This window comes from Crocodylus porosus, unplaced genomic scaffold (genome assembly GCF_001723895.1).
Source record: "Crocodylus porosus isolate Cpor-Errol unplaced genomic scaffold, CroPor_comp1, whole genome shotgun sequence".
In the NCBI taxonomy this organism is placed as follows: Eukaryota; Metazoa; Chordata; order Crocodylia; family Crocodylidae; genus Crocodylus; species Crocodylus porosus.
The window spans coordinates 54,542,043-54,563,976 of NW_017728909.1; the positions used below are offsets into that span (position 1 = coordinate 54,542,043).

General features: G+C 38.5%; 1 protein-coding gene across 2 annotated transcripts in view; it reads left to right on the forward strand.

Annotated features, from left to right (window-relative positions):
- The window catches only part of XRCC4 (X-ray repair cross complementing 4), a 315,755-nt gene that overhangs the window by 150,395 nt on the left and 143,426 nt on the right, over window positions 1-21,934 (forward strand). For both annotated transcript variants that reach the window (XM_019532322.1, XM_019532323.1), the window contains exons 4-6: window positions 8,696-8,862; window positions 17,972-18,124; window positions 18,888-18,985. In XM_019532322.1, the coding sequence (XP_019387867.1) occupies window positions 8,696-8,862; window positions 17,972-18,124; window positions 18,888-18,985 (418 nt within the window). The remainder of the gene's footprint in view (window positions 1-8,695; window positions 8,863-17,971; window positions 18,125-18,887; window positions 18,986-21,934) is intronic.

Here is a 21,934-nt window from a genome sequence, read left to right on the forward strand (position 1 = left end):
CTTGCTGGGATCCTATGACCCCAGCTGACTTCCTGCCCTTTGGGCAGGGGGCTGGACTCGATGATCTCCCGAGGTCCCTTCCAGCCCTAATGTGTATGAAATCTATAAGCGTATAATTGGAGAAATATTTTTAAAGGAAGGCAAGTCTACTTTTTTTTACTGTGTTGCCTAAGTTTCTGTCTCGCATACCAACCAGTTTTTCTCTCATCCTTCCCATCCTTAACAGGTGTTTAGATCAGAATAAATTCTTGGGTCAAAATGAACTCTTTGGTTAGCAGGAATATTGTAGGGGTTGGGAAAGAGGTCTGAAACTGATGCAAAGTTCTTCACCCTCTAAAGCTGTTTATTTTATTAATTTCTTAAAAGCTTGACTGAAGGCTCACATATATGGAGGAACTCTGCTCTACTACAACTCCACATTCTGTCTCATATATATTTTTCTGGGACTGTAGAAGTCAGATGATTTATGATTATTTAGTACTTTCATAGCACTTTATCTGTTCAAAGCACTATACAGGTGGATGTCAATCCTCATTATGCACATGTCAGTTAAGAGGGAAGACAAATAGTATGGCTCTCATTTCGTAGATTGAAGCACAGATGCAGACAGAACAAGTGAGTTTCCTAACAACAATTTGAGTGTAAATTCTGATGGGTAGCTCTTAGTTTTAGTAAAATGGAATGCTACAAACTCTCCAGTCCTTTTGATTCAGAAATTTTAAGTTCGTAGATTTTTTTTGAATGGCTCAAAAACTATTTTATCCAAACAAGTAGTTCAATTTGAATAGTTATGAAATCTTAAAAGGGAACTCCTCTTCATTTAATTATGTTGTTGTACTGTTTGCCAGTGTAATATGATCATCCCAAACTCATGCATCATTTTTATCTCACTTGCATATAGGGTTTTTTTGTCTGATTTTTGTGAGCGTGTGTATGCTTGCATGCATGTGTGTGCTTGCATGCGTGTGTGCATGTATACATACATATGCAGTGTTATTTGTAAAATGTCATTTGGAGTTGTAATTTCTAGCTTGGTGTCTCCTGTGATAAGGTTTAGCTCTTCTCATTGGTTTCAGTCAGTTCAGAATCATAATTGTTAGCACCCATCTAATGTAAAAGAAGAAAATTGTTTCAAAGGTCAGTGCTGTTCACAAAAATGATATGCTTTATTTTTCAGATGTTTCGGTTGTGAGCCCACAAAAGATTTTACTTAGCTAAAAGGCTCATGATACCTGGTGATTAAACATAGCACACAGTCAAATAAAATTCCAGTCGGTTGAGCCCCAACACAATCCATTGCTGTGGGAGGGGCAGCAATGCAGCAGGAGGGGCGGTGGACACCCTGGACGCGGTGGGAGAAGCGGCGGCCCAGCCTGCTCTATTAACTGGCATATTTTGTTATCTGGCATCCCCCATTCCCGGGCAATGCCGAATAACAGAGCTTTTACTGTAGCTCGCTCCACACAAGCAGAGCACTTGCAAAGAGTTAGTTGCAGGAGAAGGGCTTCATTTAATGAACGCAGTAGTTTTCTATCTTTCTAGACTCAAGGCACTCCTTGGAAAATGCCACCGTTTAGTTTTCACTTGCTTTTTGACTATGGAAAAATAATAAAGCAATTCTTCCATTGAAAAGAACTCGAAATCCAGAACAGGTCAGAATGTTTTCAACTATGGATTCCTGTTTGAAATCTCTGGGTGTATCTTTTGAATTGTGTAGGTATTTGGACATCTGACTACTAAGATTGTACAATGCCCTTGAAACGACCCCATGGCATCCCAGACAATCACTGAGTTCAGAGGTGTAGTGTGGAAAAAATGTATCTGGGGCAGCCATATCTCACCCCCCCCCCCTCAAAAATCATTTCTCCAACCTTGTGACTCGCATGTGCAGGAACAGCAGAGCCAAGTAGCCTCATGGACAGCAAGGCACTTGGGGAATTGTAGTTCTCTAGAGTGGCAGTGGAGTTTGCTGCTGCTTGAGGGAGGAAAATTTCACTCCACTTTTTGCGGCTGAAGCTCATATCCATCAGGCAGAAAAAATGATGGTTTTGCTGGCAATTCTCTGCCTAGCAGAAATGAACTCCACTGTCAGTCTATAAAACTATGATTCCCAGAATTCCTTGCACTCCATAAGCACATTATCTGTAGTGCTCCCTTCTTAGGCTCCTAGAGGCAGCCAGCAGGCCGGATAGGATCGACTAGCATCTCCCCACCCAGTTGCCCTCAACAACTCACAACAACTTAAGTGGCCCTGCATCCCAAATAAATATGCACCCCTGTTTTATGGATACAAAAAGACACAGCGTAACTGGAGCAGAGAAGAATAAAATGGAAAAGTCATGGAGAGTACACAAATGTTTATCTCTGTGCTCTTTGATGCTGTCCTGTGTGGTAGTGCTCTGAATACCAGTGTGGAGTAAAGTTTTGAATGGGACATTGGCAAAAGGATCTGTTGGGCTTCTTCACCTCTCAGCAGGAGGAAATGCAGGAGCCATGCTTGCTGTGATACTGTAAGTTTACTAAAGATTATGGATCTTCCCTTAGATCCTCACTAATATTTTGCTGGGGAAAAGGACATTTACTTAACATTTACTTGGGGAGGACAGCATCTGTGTCTAAGAAGAAAAGAATTAAACAAGTAAGGATATCCACAAGTTCAACTCAGAAGTAACAACAAGGAAATGAGTGAGATAAATTAAAATCTTTTTCCCAGATATGAGAAATGGGGGGATAAATACGTTGGGTTTAAGGTAATTCTGTTTAATAGAGAACAGTTCGGAGTGTGTAACTGTATTTTGAGATTATTTGAATGACTGGAATGTTCATATTGATTAATGCAATCTTCTTATGAGAAAAAGAAACAAAAGGGGGTGAATCCTTCTGTGAAAACTGTTTACAAAATCAGCCAGATGTAGTATGAAATAAGCAGGCAGCAACAGGAAAATATTATGGGTCAAGTTTTAAGAATTTAAAAAACATACAAGTCAGAAGCCATACTCTACAGCTGCTGCAGACCACCATGATCGGAGCAAACAAGAGTTCCTGAACTAAGCAGCAAACATTTTTGTCACATGGTATTGGGCTCCTGAGAACTCCTAATTCCCTAAATTGATTTGGGGTAAAAAACACAGTTAAAAAGAATAGTTAAGCAGATGCTTGAGTGATGTGGTAAGAATCGTGGCTAAAAGTAAAAATACAACTAAATGTTTCAGTGTGTCCTTCTTGCTAATACAATCTTATAGGTTTTACCATAATAATTTAGCACCTGTTTTCATGAGCAAATTACTAGAATTCTTCATCAAGAACAGTAATCTAATACTCCTATGCATTTATCTGTTGTTAACATTAACGAGTGTTTGTCACTATGGCATTTAAGTTCTGACCAAAGATTAAAAAATCAGCATGTCAGGTTTTCTCTTGGTTTAGCCTCTATGTTTTTACTGTTCTTATGCCAGAAGGAGGTCCAATAAGAGCTGCTTGTCTCACTGTTCAAGTAGTAGGTCAAGTAAGAGGCAGTGCGTGTCTGTTTATTCATGTTAACCATGCTGTTACTTGTAAACTTGGCGGGTCAATCATGATGTTACTTGTAAATATCCCATTAAACTTTATTTTGCTCTGATTTATCTTGCATTGTGATCTGGAGATGACAGTAGTGGTTTTCCTTTGGTTCTCCTTTGTAAAGGTTTTTCTTCTCCTTTTCTTGTGCCTGCCATTGAGAAGATTCTGCCTGTTATTTCCTTAAAAATATCTCCAGGTTCTGGTCAGTGCAGTGCACTGCTGTTTGGTGGTAGAAGACAAATATTTTTTTAGATAATTTGGGCCTACCCATTGGTTGCTTTGTAATTGGCTTCATTGAATTGAATCATGGAGTTGTCAGGAGCTAGTTTAAGTTGGGGAGCAACAGTTTATAAAATTATGTAGTTCCTTCTTCCTTGTATAGAATCTGGTTGGGTCTAGGCATCTAGCTGAAGCTATCTGTTCATCTACAAGAGATACTTTCCAACAATAGAAATGTTTTATGCTAACAAGGTATCTCTGAGCCCCCATCATAGCCTGCCATCAGAGGTGGTTCAAGCACCTACTTTGAATGCCTTCAAGAAAAAAATTGATGTTTATCTTGCTGGGATCCTATGACCCCTGCTGACTTCCTGCCCCTGGGGTAGGGGGCTGGACTCAGTGATCTTCCAAGGTTCCTTCCAGCCCTAATGTTTATGAAATCTATGAAATTTCTTCAAAGTTCGTAGGATAAGTCGCAGCACAATTAGGGAATCAGGATTTTTCAATGTTTGTACAGTTCTGTGAAATTCCATTCAAAATCATATTTCATCTTCTTTCACTGATGTATATCATTGCCTCAAATGAAATACATTTATTCCTTTGAACTTCAGTAATTTAGAACGGCAGACAAGGTTCTTTTGGTGAATCTAATACCTTTTATTAGACCAACTTAAATAGTTAGAAAAAAATTTTCTTAGCAATCTTACAGGATTCTTAGCAAGCTTATGGGGAAAAAAAGTGTTTCCAATTATTTAAGTTGATTTAATAAAAGATATCAGATTCACTCAAAGAACCTTGTCTGCCTATGTCTTTAGACCAACATGGCTACAATCTACTCCCCAATAATTTAGAAAGAATTTACTAAAGAAATAATTTGCTTAAATTATATATATAAATAATCTAGATAATTTGAAAGGGCATGGGCTACAAATTGTCAATGGCTATTTGTAGTAAAACTTCATTTACCAATAATACAAGAGACATTTCAAATTTTGTTAGGAAATGTGTAAGAAAAAATGCCCTTTTCACTCTAGGATTTTGTTCCTGTTTTTACTAATGAAAGGTATTAGTCTGAAGGAGTAGTGCTGAGTGTAATTTCTGGAGAAGCTGAGACAGTAGTTTCCTGGTTAGTTCTAATTCTGTCTGCATGTTCCTTAAAGTAAAATAACAATGACAACCAAATAGAGATAGAGGGGAAGCAGAAGGAATGATTCACCAGTACAAGCAATTCATTGTCTTGAGGGAATGAAGAGTTTAATGCATCAGTATGGAATTTGTTTTTACTTAACATTTTTGTGAATGATTTAAAGGAGGAAGCAGTATATTAATTACTTTTGCAGGTGATATAGCAAGAGAGAATTGCAACAGTTGGAAGGATAGCAAGAAAATAAAGATTGATCTAGAGAGAATTCAGTAATGTAGGAATTAACCAAATGAGATCCAGCCTGAAAAAATGAAAATTTAATACATATGAGGGGGGAAATGATCTATACTGCAAATACATTAGATGCAGAATTAGATAAATACAGTGGTTAAGTTGAGCTTTCAGCCTCATGTTAGTCATAGAATTTAGGACACGATTTTTAAGAATACCTTACCTAACCCTATACTTTTTAGAGTTCTGCACTTCAGTCACATATGTGTATCTTCTCAGGGGTTTCTTAGACTTTGGACTATAGTTAACTCCAGTGAGATTAATCACTCCTTTTATTTTTTTACATGTATGCCTGTACATATATTTCCAAATATTCCCTAGCCTATTGATCAATTCTTTTGCACATTATAACTTGTCTTTTATTTGTAGATTTGTAGTTTTTTTTTAAAACATGAATCTTGGGGGGGGGGAGTTATGTCGTCCATTTTTAGCTGCTTAGTTTTCCAACTTGGGATTCAATGAGACTGAGGTCCTATTTATTTTAGAGTAAAATTGACTTGAGGTAATATTCTCTCTACATTGTTTCATGAATAGTCAGCATTTTGCCTCAAGTATTTTCACTGGAAATGTGGGATTAACATTCTATCTAATCTAGCAGTCTTATCATTCCTTATGGATTACTTATCAGTCTCTCAACACTAGACATGTTACAGGAGATAAATCCAACTAGTTGTAAGTTACTTAGATAACAGTTACTATTGTTAGTGCTAACATTTTCAGGGTACATTAAATTGACAGTACCATGGCTCATTGAACCAAATACCTTCATAGTCTGGAAACATAATAAAAACTCTCCCTCTCCTTATTTGGTAAAGGAGTCTATATGAACACAGTTTACTTGCCTCAGTCTAAGCCTGTGATTGATAACTAGGGTGCTGCAGCACCCTTGGGTGCCTTGAGATCCTTTCAGGGTGCCACACAAAGTTAGCTCTGCTAGGCATGCAAATATGATTCACAATATATGTATATCAGAGATTTCAAATAGGAATCCATAGTGTTAAAAACAGTCTGATGTGCTGTGGTCTTTCTGAGTTCTTTGTATCAGAATTGTTCTATTGCCTTTCTATAGTCTAAAAACAAGTGAAAACTCAGATCTGGCATTTTCCAGGGGGTACCTTGAGCCTAAAAAGGTTGAGAACCACTGGTCTAAGCAAAGACATATATACTCTAATGGCGTTTTTATTTTCATGGGCCATGTCTGCTCTGAAAAAACCTGTAATTTTTTTTTCACTAATAGCAGTAATAGAAGCTGAAGTGTGAGTGGCTTCAGTCATCATACCATATAAACCTGTTACGTTTATTTTAAATAAAATGCAATTATTCACTGCTTTTACCATGAATGCTGTTTATTAAAAGTGTGCATCTAAATATTGTCTTTTACTGCACTGGTATATAAAAGGACATAGGACACAGAGAAGTAATTTCATTTCCCACAGTCTTATTTGATGAATAAGAGGGGATCTTCCACAGAAGGGGTTGGTAACAATTTTGGGCAGAGTGCCAGAAACACCCATAACTTCAGCTTGTAAGTGTTGGCATGCCAGAGGCAGACAGTGGGGGAACCACGAGAGACCTGATCCTTGTTGTGGCAGTGCAGTCCCAGCCCCTTCCCCATTATGCACATGCCAAGCAAAATGCCTGTGCGTACCATGCTCTGGCATGCTTGCTGCAGGGTTCCCTACCCCTGTTCTATGGCACTGAAGAAAAATATTCTTAAGGAGATTTCCAGCTAAAGCTCTAGCTGATGCAGTATCTCCAAAGAAATGCAGAACACAGCCAGGAAATGTCTAGAACCCTATGATAGCTGGATGGCACATTAATAGTATGTTGTTCCTGCATTGTTCCTAACAATATGAACCCCACTAGCTCTTCATTTGCTTTGGGAAATCCTTCATGACTGATAGGTAGAAACTATGGATTTTGTCTTTTCACCCTCACCATGCCAGTAAGGGTGGAATTATAAAATCTTTGAAAACATGAGTAAAGTTGTACATTAATAAAATCATACCATAATTGATATCTTGACATCTTATTAAATACATTGTTTCTATGTAGTTGATCTACAAAATTCACTTTTTATGGAAATATATTACAGTTCACTTTAAATTTGTTTTGTAATCAGAATTCCTTACACAACATAGACCATAAGAGGTACACTGGGAGAATGAGATTCATGCTCTTTGTTGTGAATAAATATTTGTATTTACTTTACCTGAATTCATTATATTCCAAGAAATTTACAAGTCAGTTTTTTTTAGATTTAGTTGCTCTTCTTTCTCTAATTTAAGTTAAGGCAGCAAGAAAATTGCATTTTCATTTATCCTTACTACTGTATTTTTACATACTATGGTTACAAATTAAAGTATAGCGTGAATTCTGTATCCATTAGATTGGTGATGGCTTGCAAGTGATGAAAAACAGTTTCCTTTACACAAATATCCACCTTTGTTAAGGCTGTCAGGCAAGTGTGATATCCAGGGCCTATGGTGTCACTTTGGGGGAACTGATAATGTAATCTAACTTCTAAAAATAAATTAAATGCATCTTGTCATCTGTTCCATATAACTGTAAAAAGTAGAACACAAAGGAAAACAGTCTAACATGAAGTATATATCTAAATCTAGAAAAGCTCACTATTCAGTGTTAGACTAAGCCTTCACTTGTGGTACATGTCTAGAATTGGTTGGAATTCTCTTAATGTTAATGATGTCTCTATTTGTTGTAGCATCTTCAACAGCAGAGAACCCCACTACTGCCTATAGACCCTATCCTGTACCTCTGCTTATATGAGGAATCCCACTGAAATAATTGGGATGACTTGCACTATTAAAGGTTTGCTGGCTTGAGCCATTGGAGGGAAAACTTATGGGAAAGGCTTCTTTTGAGGATCTGTGAAGCACCATAGACATCTATGGTACTACATTAACGTTGAAGGATTTTATTATGAACATGTATATTGTTTATTTGACTTAGTAGTTGTATGTTGTATGGCTGATCTGATTGCTCAGAGTAAGTGACAAATTCCACTCTGGTTATTTTATCAGGCAATGTAAACAGGAACAATTCAATAAAACACCTTTCTGTTCTCTTTTCTTCTAGGCCTGCATTGCAAAACTTTGCTTGACATGTTTTGTTATGTGTACATGCTGTTAACCTTTTATTCCTTACAGGAACAGATTATTAACACAGTGTACTATATCTTTCTTCTTTCATACTGATGGAAGCTAATGTCATTGTATAAATACTGTAATAATAGACCCCTTATACATAAATGAGATTGAATAAAAACAGAAAATATTCACACACAGTTAATGCTTTTCTGCACGTGCTCTTTTGGCTATGTTGTAACTTTTATTAAAACCTTTCAAAGATTTACTTGTTCACTCTTTATGCTTATTAAGAGTACATCTGGGTTTTATTGAATCTGGGTTTTTTGACCTTTCTAGTTCTACCAAAGTAACTCAGTTTTTCCTTTTGTCCTAGTTTAGACTTGGATCACTGAAGCTACAGAAAGTCTCAGCTCCAGCTGAAGTCATTCAAGAGCTGATTAGCTATTGCCTAGATTGCATAGCAAGACTTCATGCCAAAAATGAGCACCTGCAAAAAGAAAACGAAAGGCTTCAAAGTGACTGGAATGATGTACAAGGACGGTAAGCTCAAAAATGTGTTAGTAGGATATCCTTGTAGTGTGTTTTGATGCAGTCTATCTATACAACAAAACATTCCTGCCAATACAGTTTATTGTGGTAGACACTACTGGGGATTTGCACAAAGTGTAATGTGTATATTTCTTTTTATTTTAATGGTGATGAGTGTTTTGTAGAAGCTGCTTCCCTTCTTCAAAAGGGAACTTAAGATGGTACCATAAAAAAAATCTAGCTTTACATAGGCAAAAAAGATTCCATTGAAATAACTGGTCTTTACCTCTCTTCTGAAAAAAGCTTTGTGCATTTTTTTCTGAGGAAGTCCTTTTTGTGTCTTTTACTTTGTGTAAATTGGTAAAAGTGAAGGTTAACTATCTTGTCAAAAATTCAAAGGTTGCAGCAGTCTCTTGGGGAAAATTAAGTCAAATATACAATAAAAATTGCACAAATTGTATTTGTAATGTTTTATTTCTCAGTAAATGCTATTTGAAATATATGAAGCCAAGTTTATCTGTAACTGTGTAAGAAACTAGCTTGGTGGTACGCTAACAAAATATAATATCTTCTGATTTAAAATAAGAAAAGAAAACAAATGACATGGTTTGTCCTTAAATTTATTAGAAGCGTTTCTCTAACAGTTAAACAGTGTTACAAAGTATAATTTATTATAGTTTGTGTGCAGGACTGCATTCAATCTCATATTAAGATGTAGTGTTGTGGCCCTAGTAATAGGTAATTCCAAAGGAAGAAACTTCACAGCTTTTTGACAGCCTGATCATTTGGAGTAATGTATTTGAGTGTTTTGAGGTCTCCAGGTATACCTTATGATATAGATCCTCTGCCTAGCACTGCCTTTGACAGTTGAGATGCCATGGTCTCACTGCCAAGGCCCTAGCATTTGTTTTTAAGTTGTGGCAGATGTTCAGTTAAAGGTATGATGGGATCTGATTCACAATTGTGGGACTGGAGATCAGATCTGAGTTGTGCCTTCTTACTGGTGCAGGTACTGATCATGATCTCGGGCTCACCTTACATTGATAAGTAGGAAGCTGAGTGTCCGGTGCACCTGGCTTTGAGTCCCAGCCTGGGAGAACATCAGAGTCAAGGTTTCTGATGTGCCTTCATGGCTGGGAGCCCCAATCACCTGATTGGCCTGGCCACATGTTCATTTTAAGGTGCTACTAGAACCAGCCACAAAGATGTCACACATACTTTATGTAATAACTTTTTGGCTTATTCCCTGTTTTATTGAACGATTAATTGTATGAAACAGTGACCCAGTTACTACTTAAGATGTGGGTAATCATGTCTTAAGTATATCATCTGCCAGGGGTCTTAAACTCCCCAGAAGCTTAAAATGATCTTTCTCAAAATTCCAGTGGATATTCAGGCTTAAAATTTCAGAGGCACATAATAGCTCAAACATATAACAGATGCTTGTAAAAGTTCTAAAACTAATTACTCCTTTCTTCATAGATTGTGAGAAATTTTTAAAATATTCCTATGAATTTTCCTGACACCATTTCCTCAGCATTCTTGGTTTTTTATTTTTGTGGATTTTGGTCAGTATCTTATAAGGAGGCCAGGTTCCTATGTCCTTGCCTTCCTGCAAATTTTCTCTCCTGAGGAACACGGACTTTCTCTAATCTCTTCCCCATCTCTCTAATATGTCCAAGGAAACACTCTTTCTTCTATAGTTACCAGTCGTTTTTGTCAGGTAACTAGTTCTCTCCAGAGATGGTTATCTGTTGCTCAGTTACTACCTCCTGAATTTCCACTGAAAAAATAGTTGTCCAAGGGTGCACTATTTGAACAGAGTGAACTTCTTGCTGTTCTTGTGCCAGAGGTAAGAATTTTTTCTGCTAATGTACTCCAGATTTTAGCAGTATGGGAAAAGACAAAGACAGCAGAGAAGTTTGAAGCTCCCTACATTCAAAATGGGCTTTGGAGACAGATTGCTCAAATTGCCAGAATTTTAACTATTTTACATTCTTAGTCATAACTACATGCATTACAACATGTTGATGAATACATGTGAGGTGCTGAGTGGCCTTGATTCAGTTAACTCACTTTTTCTCACTATCCTGTAATTGCAGGAATGGGCTCTACAGCCATTTTACCGCTTTGCAGGTAGTGAAAAAAAGGCACCTTTGTGAGACTTCTTGCATTAAAATCCATGGACTATTGCTGAGTACACTGAAATAAATTGAAAAATTCTAGCATACGTTATTTAAAACTACAGCACTAGATCTAAAAAAACAAAAAACTCTACCCCAATCACTTGGTGGTAAAGCTCAAACAGAGAGAGATTAGAGAAAAGTCACACAACTGTTGCCATTTAATTAGGAGCTGAAGAAAACTGGGTGGTTAACACCCAGTTACTTTTAGCTAGATAATAAAATTAGAACTTAATTATCATTTGGCTATGTTATGCCAAACAGTTTAGTTTACTTGTTTTTACTGCACATAAAAATAGTCATAAAGAGTTTTAGAACACCCTTTCTGTGGGTGTGCATACACACAAAGAACAGATTAATTAAAATATAAAAAATAAATTATAATATTTTTATTTATATAAATAATTCCTAAATCCAGAAAATAAAAGGTAAATTTTGTTTTGAATGTGGTATATGTTTTATAGTGATTACTAAAATTAATATGGAGGAACTGTAGTTAAGATTGCTGTCAATTTATATTGTAGTCAAGTATAGTGACAGAAAAATTGAACCATAAATTGCCTATAAAAATGCAGGTTGGGCGTTTGGCACTTGAAAAAAAATTATTTGAAAATGACTTCTTAACATTAGCTCATCAACATTCTCCACCACTACCACAGAAGAAAAAAAAGGGAATAGGGTGCAATTTTAAGAAGGAGGTGAAGTAAACATAAGAAACATTGTGCTATTAGTATGTGGCAGGCATAAAAGTCACCATTATCCATTATCTGCCTGGCTTTGGGTGCAAAAATATATGTATAACTGCAGCTGGTTCTTCAGCTCATATTATTTCTACATGTCATTCTTTCTTAAGACATGGACAGTTACATCAGTTACCTTTTGTTATCTACCAGTGGCAATTCTGATTAACATTAGCTGCTTTCAGTAGGATGTGATAGTGTCCTGATTGATCTGATCTCAATTACATGTGACATTAAAAGCTTCATACCTCTATTACCAAAAATAGCTGAGATAAGATTGGCAACACTATCTCTGTGCCCATTTGATTTACTCACTTTTGATTTATTTATTTTTATTGCATCTGAGAGTTGTGTTTTGAGATTAATAGCTTTTGTATATGGCTGAGCAGATGAAGTTTCACTGAGACAAATCACATGCAAAGCACAAGCATGTGGCAAATTGCAATGAAAGGTTGTGTTAGTAGAAGAGAGCATGCTGGAATGAAATCTTAGTCAAATTTTCTTAGTGCCCATGTAATACAGGTAATGAATGCTATAATGAATTAAAAATTAAAGTATCTTTCTTGATCCCATACAAATTCATAGCCAGAAAACCCCACTCCTGCCACATGATGTATAAATGGCACACCTCTCTATCCAAGCAGAAAATCACAGCTACTTTCCAAGGTGCATTTTGATTAACATGTTGTGCAGCAATCTTAAAGGAAAACTGTAACTTGCAAACACTACACTAATAATCTTTTATCTTTTAAGAATTTTTAATTTAGTATTGTATTAAATAAACAACCCTATGCTGGATTCAGCCTATAGACCAACCCCACTTGTGGGGTCCATCCCACAGACCAGCCCCACACCACTCAGGCTAGTGGGGCTGGGAGGTTGAGCACCACTATCTGTACCAAACTATGATCTTTAATTTGACTCTTCATATTTCTTAAAGGGTGACAAAAGTGACTATCCATTTCCTGCATTTCATTAAAAGTTCATACAAAATTAATCTATACCATAATACTAATTCACTTAACCCACAATATTTTTCTGTGTCCCAGCTCCAGCAAACTGTATCAGTGTCCCAGCACTGAAAAATGGCAGCAGGGGTGCTTTAACTAAAACTTGTTCGACGAGCTTTAGTTAAAGCATCCCCGCCACCATTTTTCAGTACAGGAACTCTGATAAATTTGACACTCTGGGTGGTTTAATTACAGCAGCTTTTGGAGCTGCTCTAGTTAAAGCACTTCCCCCACTCCCTCCCCCACAACCTCCTGCAGCATTTGTACAAATGCTCCTCAAGCAGATCATTCAGCATGCCCTGAAGGTCACAGACTGGACCTCACTCCTGCAATGCCTTTATTTCTCATACATGGTACTTCATGGCCATGTAGTATCCAAATAATTTTGGTGAGATTCTAGACAGGTACATGTATCTGCACATATATATGGATGAATTTGGGGCTTTAGGTTCTCTCTCACCAAAAGGGAAATTGATTTCCAGACTCAAGGCTTATTCATTGAAATTGCTTTGCATACAGTTCCTTTTTTGGTTATATCAGCAACAGCTAGCTAGTAGCGGAAACACCTCAGGAGATCTCAGGGACTGCAAGTTGCTGTTTCTTAGGGTTGTTTTGATTTTTGACCTTTAGTTAGCCATTATTGACACATTTTGAGGTTTTTCCCTCTGTATTTGATATACACTAAATCAACATTATTTCCCCCACAATATGAGGGGGTTTTAGGGGTAAATAGACATAAGGTTCCTGTTGAAGTAAGTGAAATTAAATTAACCATTTATAGAAAGAAGTTCTCTTAGTATTTGTTTTAAGACTGCCTTGCTTTTAAGTTACACCTCTCTTTATTCTGGGATAGATTTAGACAATTATTCTATGCTGCCATGCCCCCTCTAGCTATGAATTGGATGCAGATGTCCATGCCACAGCTGGTGGTTGTTCTCTTGTACTTAGGCATTTTTATGTTTTCTTTTCTTCACAAAATGGTTAACATTTCCATTTCTAAATGGACGTTCTTCTGGTAGTTGATTAGTACATATGATCTTTCATTTAAGAATTTTTGAACTGATCTATATGGTAATGATGTTTGGCCATTTGCATTTAAATTAGATGAATTATTTATCAACTCTTAAACATATCCCTAAGCATTATCACAGTAGACTTGTTAATACTTTGTAAGATTCTTTTCTATTGAGTTTTTATTTCATTTCACGCATATTACATATACAAATGAAAGAATATTTACACATGTTCAAAATATACTACTGTTGCTATTTTCATTTTAAGTTATAACTTAAATTATTGTGCTCTTAAATTTAATATATTTCTGAAAAATGACATGCCTCTTTGAGTTGCTGTATCACAATTTAGGCAGTAGTGGATTGCAGAATATTTTATAAAAGTTTGTGGTATTATACTGTTTGCGCTACTAATATAATGGGCATGCCTATGTTTTGAAATATGCTGTGAGCAGCAGGCTCATTATTAAAATGTGAATGTGCTGCTTTGAATATTTCTGTACTACACAACAAAAGGAAAAACCATGTAAAATATGCTTATGTTGAATGTCAAGAACCAAAAAGTAAGAAAATCCAAGAATTAATCATCTTTAATTGAGCCTCCATGAGCATCCATTACAGTGCAGTCTTTAACTTAAAGATCCAAATTTTCCACAAGACTCTTGCCTTATTCAGCACACAAGATGTTGTTTTATTGTTCTTATTACCATACTTACTCGAATCTAACACGACCCTGAATTTAAGATGACCTCTCTAATAATTAGGTTAAATACATGTAACATTTATAAATTAGTTATAATTTTCCATGTACAGAATCTAACTATTGGCGGGGGGTATCTTAAATTTATCCCCCTACACTGCTGCAGGGGGGCAGGTGGTACGGGGAGGTCAGTTAGCTCGCCCCATGTTTGTCCTTGCTCCCCTGCCAGCTTCCCCCTGACAGGCTTGAACCCCCCTCTGCTTCTCCTCCTGCCCTTCCCTCTCCCCTCTAGCCTCTGCTTTCCCTCTCCACTCTAGCCTCTACTTCCTTTCCCCCCACCAGCCTCAGCTTTTCCTTCCCTTATCCTTGCTCCATACTGATAAGCTCTGTTCCTGTTCTAGCCTGGGACACTGAGCTAGTGTCCCTGGCTAGAACAGTCCCAGCCCCCATAGCAACTGTGCACTGCTACTGTGGGTGTGGACTGGGGCCTGCCTGCTGATGCAGAGCAATGGTAAGAGAAGGAGAAGGACAGGCAGGAGAGCAGAGACTGTGGGGTGAGGGGGGAGATAGGGAAAAGAGGCTACAGGGGGAAGATGGTGGGGTGCAGAGTTGGCTGGGTGGCCATTAACAGCTGGGGTTATGGCCCAAGCCTCAGGTAGGGGCTGGAACCTGAGCCACAGCAGCTACCTGCCACCTCACCACCCTCATACTCACTTCTAAGATGAGGGTTTTTTCTAGGTCTCTTGTTCAATGGGGAGGAGGGGCGACAACAGGACCTAATGTTAAAATTGAATAAATTGAGTATTATGTAATCGAGTATCATGTAGTCTTTTTATTTATTTTTGCCATGCTATACATCTATTGTTGATTTAAGCTCAATTAATCAGTTCCTGAAAACATATTTTTGCATATATATATTGGGTAGGTCATATACAACTTCAGAATAACCCATTTCAAAGTTCTCACTCATAAAATTCTTACTATTTACTAGAGGTGCACCAATATATCAGTTGCTTATTGGATTGCCACTGATAAATAGGGAAATGCCATTATTGGCTATCAGATTTTTTTTTGGCCATTGTAACCTATAATGTTTACCCATAATTATGCCTTTTGGCCAGGGCCCTAGAAACCTGAGTTTCCTCTCTCCTGTGGGCCTGGGGCCCCTGGATGCCTGGGTTCCTTTGGGAAATGGCTAGTTTCCCCTTGAAAATCGGCAGCAATCTAGCCTGCAATGGGTCCTGCTTGGGGCTGCCAGGAGCAAGACACAGGGGGTGCTGTGTCCATAGACAGGAACAGGGGGTGCTGCAATGAGTCCTGCTTGGGGCTGCTGATAGCAAGACGCAGGGGGCTGCATGCATGCACATGTCCAGGCATACAGCCAAGCAGCGTGGAAAAGAGCTGCTTGCAGGTTAGTCTGTGGAGTGGAAAGGGCATGGGGCTGGGGCTGGGGCTGGAAGCATTGCACAGCCAGGGTGGTGCATGGGGCCCAGTGCTGGGGCAGAGAGTGGGATGGAGCCACGGGCAGCTTGTCCATGGGTCATAGAGAGGGTGCTCCATGAAACTGCATGCACCCCCCAGGGGGAGGTATATGGGGACATGTGCCTCGCCCAGATTTGTGTGTGCGGTGAATGTAAGCTGCTCATTGTGGGCTTGGGGCTCTCTGCTCTGCTACCTTTCCCTCGGGAGCTCTGCACTGGCCACGTGCCCCCCAGCCTGCCTGGCAGCAGTGGGAGTGGTGAGTTATGCGGGCTGGACAGGGGAAGCATAGCTGGTGTCGTGTTCCCAGGGTAAAGGCAGTAGTGCTGAGAGTCTCACACCCTTGGCCCTGCTTGCTTAAAAGCATTCTGGTGCTTAAAAATGGTGGTGGTAGTGCTTCAACTAAAGTTCATTCGATGAGCTTTAGTTCAAGCGCCCCTGCTGCCATTTTTAAGCACCAGAACACTCATATATGAGACACAGGAGGCTGCTCGAGCACACCCAAAAAAAAAGTTTATGTCAGTACTTTAAAATGCCTTGCATTTAAAGTAAATCAGTTATTGGATCAGCATTGGCCAATACGGTTGGTTAATATTTGGCTGTTGGTATTGGCCAAGAAAGTCTTTATCAGTGCACCTCTACTACTTACATATGTACAATTAGTTCCTCCTATGAAAAGTAGTTTGTATTTAATACATAAAAGTCATCCTCGCATCCAAAGAAGATGTAACATCTTAAAATCTTAGCTTTACAGTTCAGAGTCTACAACACAGGATGTATTAGCAGTGTAATTGTTTGAGTGCTAGAGAGAGATTAAAATTGAAATGAATCCTATTTAGTGGTTTTGTTGAGATTGCCAGGAAGCATCTTCAATACCCTGCTGGCTCATAAGAATAGAGTCTGCAGGAGGAATCAAGGGACAGTGAATGGGCAAGTGTCCACATAGTCTATGCACCTGCTTCTGAAATCCTAACAAACTAAGGGTCTTGAGAATGGTATGCACTGCCCAGATCATCAGATGGAATTTTAACGTTTAAGCCAATTTTGAAGAGGTCTATATTTTTTTTTTTATTCTGAGAGAAAGAGTATTAAAAGTACAAAAGTGAACAGTGTCAAATTTAGGCCTATCAAGCCTTAGCCTTTCTCTCTATAGCCCCTAGTGGATACTAAAGCAATGGTCCAGTGGGGATCGGAAGAATTTTATGCATGTCTGACATGGTGGGAGGTTCAGTGTTTGGGATGGGGCATAAAATTTCTTCAATCTCCATTGAACTATGGAGATCCCTCTAGCCCTGTTCTGCAGATTGCTAAACTGGTAGAAGACTTAGCTGATTGCCCAGGATAACACCAGGTCTGGTTTGAGACTTGAGGCTGTCCCATAGCTTGGGCCAACTGTCAGCTGAGATCCTTAGTCTTGGGGTCCACTGGTACTACTCGTTCAATTTATGGTGCTGTTTAAGTCAGAAAGATGTTCCACAGGTTTTTGTGGAATATTTTTGTGGTTGATTTGCAACTTAATGGTGCTGTAAATTGACTGGAGATGTAGCAGTGTTACTGTTTGTCGTGTGATTTACACCTAAATCACACCATACCTATAATATGTGCCAGAGGTCTGTAGTAATCTCATATGTATCTTACTAAAGTATATGCACTGTATTGAATTCACTGTTAAAATTAAAGTAACACTGTTGATATCTAGCATGTGTAGTGTATATATAAAGAATATTTGTAAGAAAGAGGAATTAGGAAGAGATTTTTTGTGGGAAGATTCCATAAATGTCAGTTAGTAGCATTTTTGCACATTCTGCTAAAGTTGCTTTTTCTGACATGTTTGGATATAATATAATAGACCATGGGAACCGTTTGTATGGTCATATGTGACGACTTCTGTGTTAGGAGTCTTGGCCTCCCTACATTACATATTCCTACAGATATACAGAATTTTAAAGGAAAATGGTAAAATGCGACGAGAATAACAATTGTTGTTACATTTTAGACTTGAAAAATGTGTGGCAGCTAAAGAAGAATTAGAGACAGATCTTTATCAACGGTTTGTCCTGGTGCTCAATGAAAAGAAAGCAAAGATAAGAAACTTACAAAAGTTGTTAAAAGAAGCTAAGGAACCTACAGAGGATAAAATATATGGAAGGTATTCATAAATTTGCTGAGTTATACCGTGTAACACCTGACATGTAAATAGATTTTAATTTGATTTCAATTGTACACCAAACTATTCTATATAATAATAAAAAATTATCTTTATATAGTTGCTTTAATTCTAAGGTGTTTTATATGTTTTATAATTTAAGTAGTAACTAAACGTGTGATTTTGGAATATGTCAAGGCAGAAAGCCAAGAAGATTCAATTTTGCTTCCAGTGATATGTGAGATGACTGGCATATTACACATGCCAGCATATTATTATGGGCTTTATTGTTCAATGCTGACTGAAGAAGAAGAGCATGAACTACTGAATAAACTAATCATTAGCTGTGTTTTCACTGACTGCTTCCTATTCAAGTACTAACCAGTACTAAACTTCCTATTTGTGGTGCAGCTTAAAGTGGTATGGCTTTGATGAAAGATGTTTTTTTAAAGTTGAATTTTAAGTTAGTTCTGGTAGAAAATGAATAATGGTCTATGTTATCAGAGGTAGAAGTCATCTCCGTTCTATTTCCCCAGAAAACACCTTTCTTCTAAAACGCATAGAGCCATTATTGAATAACTAATTTTGTGATAATTCGAAATACCCACTTTGTTCCAAATTCTTCTTTATATATTAATATTTTGCTTATAAGCTGTTCAGCATAGGGATTCTGTAGTGGTATTAGTCTATGAAATACTGTAGAAATAATAGTCAATAAAATAGAAACATAAGAAATGAAAAAATCATCTTTCTTTTGTATGAATAGCACTTCTGTTGAAACTGCTGCTGAAAGAGAAGATGATTATGAGGGCAGCACTGATGAGGAAAGTGAGCCTTTAACACAGCCTGCTTCAGTAGCATTAGGTAAGACAAAATATATTGTCTTTGTGGACTTAATCACAAGTAGGCTAATTGCTTTTTAACAGTGGTTTTCAACCTGTGGTCTGCAGACCCCTGGGGTCCACAGACTATGTCTAAGTGGTCCTTGGAAGATGACTATGATCAATCAAAGGTATGTGAATACCTATACTTACAATTCAAAGAGGTCCACACCTCCAGTTGAAATTTTCAATGGGGTCTGCAAATGAAAAAATGTTGAAAACCACTGCTTCATACGAGTAAGCTGTAATGAAGACAAAATACTACCTGCAAGTTTTCATTGTGACAAGCCAGCCTGCAAGCATAAAAAGATCTCTGTTGAAGTTGAGTAATTTGCAGACATTTCCAGTTTTTAATGAAGGAGTTGTCATTGTTTATTAAACAACAAATTTCATACTTTCCATAACTAAAAGCACGTGGAACTTTTTATAGATTATTTACTAAGTACAGTTTCATTTTAAATTACAGGCATTATTATATACACATGGGCTGCTGGCAGACATGAAAAAAAAAGCACTTTACTGGAAGAAGCAGCACCTTAGTTTGACCCAGCTCTACAACATCTGTATAGATTGGATGCTTCAGTGGGGCTTTTTTGATTGAATCAGCTATTAGATACAAGTGCCAAAAAAACTCCACTGAAAAGCCTGATCTATAAAGATGTTGGAAAGCCAGGTCCAAATAATGTGATGCCTTTTCTGGGCATGCACGGGCCTTGGAGCAAAGGCAAGCAGAGTTTACAGTAAAGTGCCTGTTTTGGTGGGTTTCTAATGTCTTTAAGCAGCCATGATGATTGCTAAAATGTGATTGCTGGCAGTTCAGATATGTTAAAAAAGGGAAGGGGTGTTATAAAGGGTGGTTGATAGTTATAAAACTATATAAAAAGAGTTGTATACTAGTTTTGCATTGTACAAATGGAGCATAAATATTTTTGTAATAGTTTATTCATATTGTTGATATGCTGTTGGCCTCATGTCAGTGAGCTGTTTTATCTAATTGGGTCAAAACTGGAAATCAATGCTATACAGAAATTGTCTGTTTTATAATACAAAGCTTTGCATAATACAAAATCACAGAATTCTGTGCCAGACACAATGTTTTCAGTTTTTTTAAAGGGCCACTTTCAAGGTTGACTTGCACTGAGGGCAGGGTTGCCAACCCAAGGCAGGTTTTTTTACTAGCAACCTTCAAACTTTTAACTGCCAAACTCATTCACTGACGCATGTTTTTGCTGATATACGTTTACATAACATAAATGTAAATATGTAAGGCCCTGAACAAGGGCAGAGTTCAAATTTAGGGTTTTAAGACTAGCCGTAGTAAAAATGCGTGGCCATCACTAAAACGTTTGCAGATTTTCATTGGAAACAAAGACTTGGGTTGACAACGCTGCTTGACTACAGCAATGGTTTATACCCTGCTGCCTGCACTGCAGGGATCCCCTGCTCACCCACCCACACCATGATGCTCCTGACTGAACACCATACCATGCTTCCCCCATCCACCCACCCCTCAGACTTACCCCTGCCAGACCCATTTCCCTGTTCCAAAGCAGAACCCCTCCAAAAAGGACTATTACTGCCAGTGAGGCAGGTAATATCACAAGTAGTCAGGATGCAGCTGCCCTGAGGTGGTGGGGAGCTGTGGAGACTCTTGTGAGCCACAAAGCTCTGAGAAGGTTCTGGGTAGCGCTGCTCTTCTTTGTCTATCCATCAGCACTGCCTCCATCTTCTTTCTGACGTGACACTTCAATCAACCTCCAGTTGCTTAGGTTTTTTTACGGATGGCTCCATTTCTTTGTGGATTTTTGACAGGTGTTCTTAGCCTTGTTTTTATGGTCTGTTGTACATTTATGGATTGTTGGCACCCTGATTGAGAGATGCTGAGTACTTAAAGATTTCTCCTTCAGGATTGTTGGATGTGTAGATTTTCCCTCGCCGTTGCTGTTTATCTCTACTGTAGGAAAAACTAACCAATGAGACAAAGCCATAAATAACTGACTGACTGCACATGTTCATGGCCTCTAATGAAAGTTGAAGCTGTTCTGCACTGTGGCATGATTGGTTATCACATCTATACAACTTATGCACAAGTTTATTAAAGACATATCATTATACACAACTTACAGTTTTCTGATTTAGGCTATGGACAGGCATTCAGTTCCAATTCTGAGAATTTCAGGGAAATTCTTACCACTGAGAAAACAGGTTGGGTTGGGACTGTACAGGCATTCCAGCCCTCTGGCTGGAGAGCTATGCAGACTCCTCAAAGCCAAGCTCTCAAGAAGCAGCCCTCTTGTGTCCTGCTAGAGGCTCCAACCCTAGAGGTGCCTGATGATTGACAGCAAGCCCTCTCCATTGCTTGGGAAGGATGCAGGATGTCAGTGAGAAGCTAGCAGGTGCTGAAAAGCAGCACTTGCAAAGGAAAAGCTCTCTGCCCTGCAGGAGTTTGAGGGATGAGGAGAACTTGACCCCCACCATCCCTGGGCATTACTAATACCCATTAAACAGTCCAGGGGAGTCCTGGGATTGTTAAAGGGCCATCAGGAATAACCCCTGCTGAGGCAGCATGGGAAGTCTCTTGGGCTGCTCAAGCAGTGTGTGAGCTGTGATACCCTTTAATCAGTACCAGGGTGCAGTGTAAAGCTGCAGGATCCTTCGGGCCAGTCCTGCTTTTCCCTGCCTTTGAAGAGTACCACAACCAGACTAGGGGTGGGTGACCTGGGCTCCAGTTTTGAGGAGGGCACAAGACTGTTGGTCACCACTGCTGCCAGCTCAGTTCCTGTCATCATCTGTGCCCAAGATACAAAAATTGCTTTTTACACTCCTACGTAATATGTCTCTTAAAATAGTCAAATGTAAAGGCAGACATTTAGGAACAAAGAATATAGGCCTGGGTTACGGGACAGGGGATCGTATCATGTGAAGGAGTGAT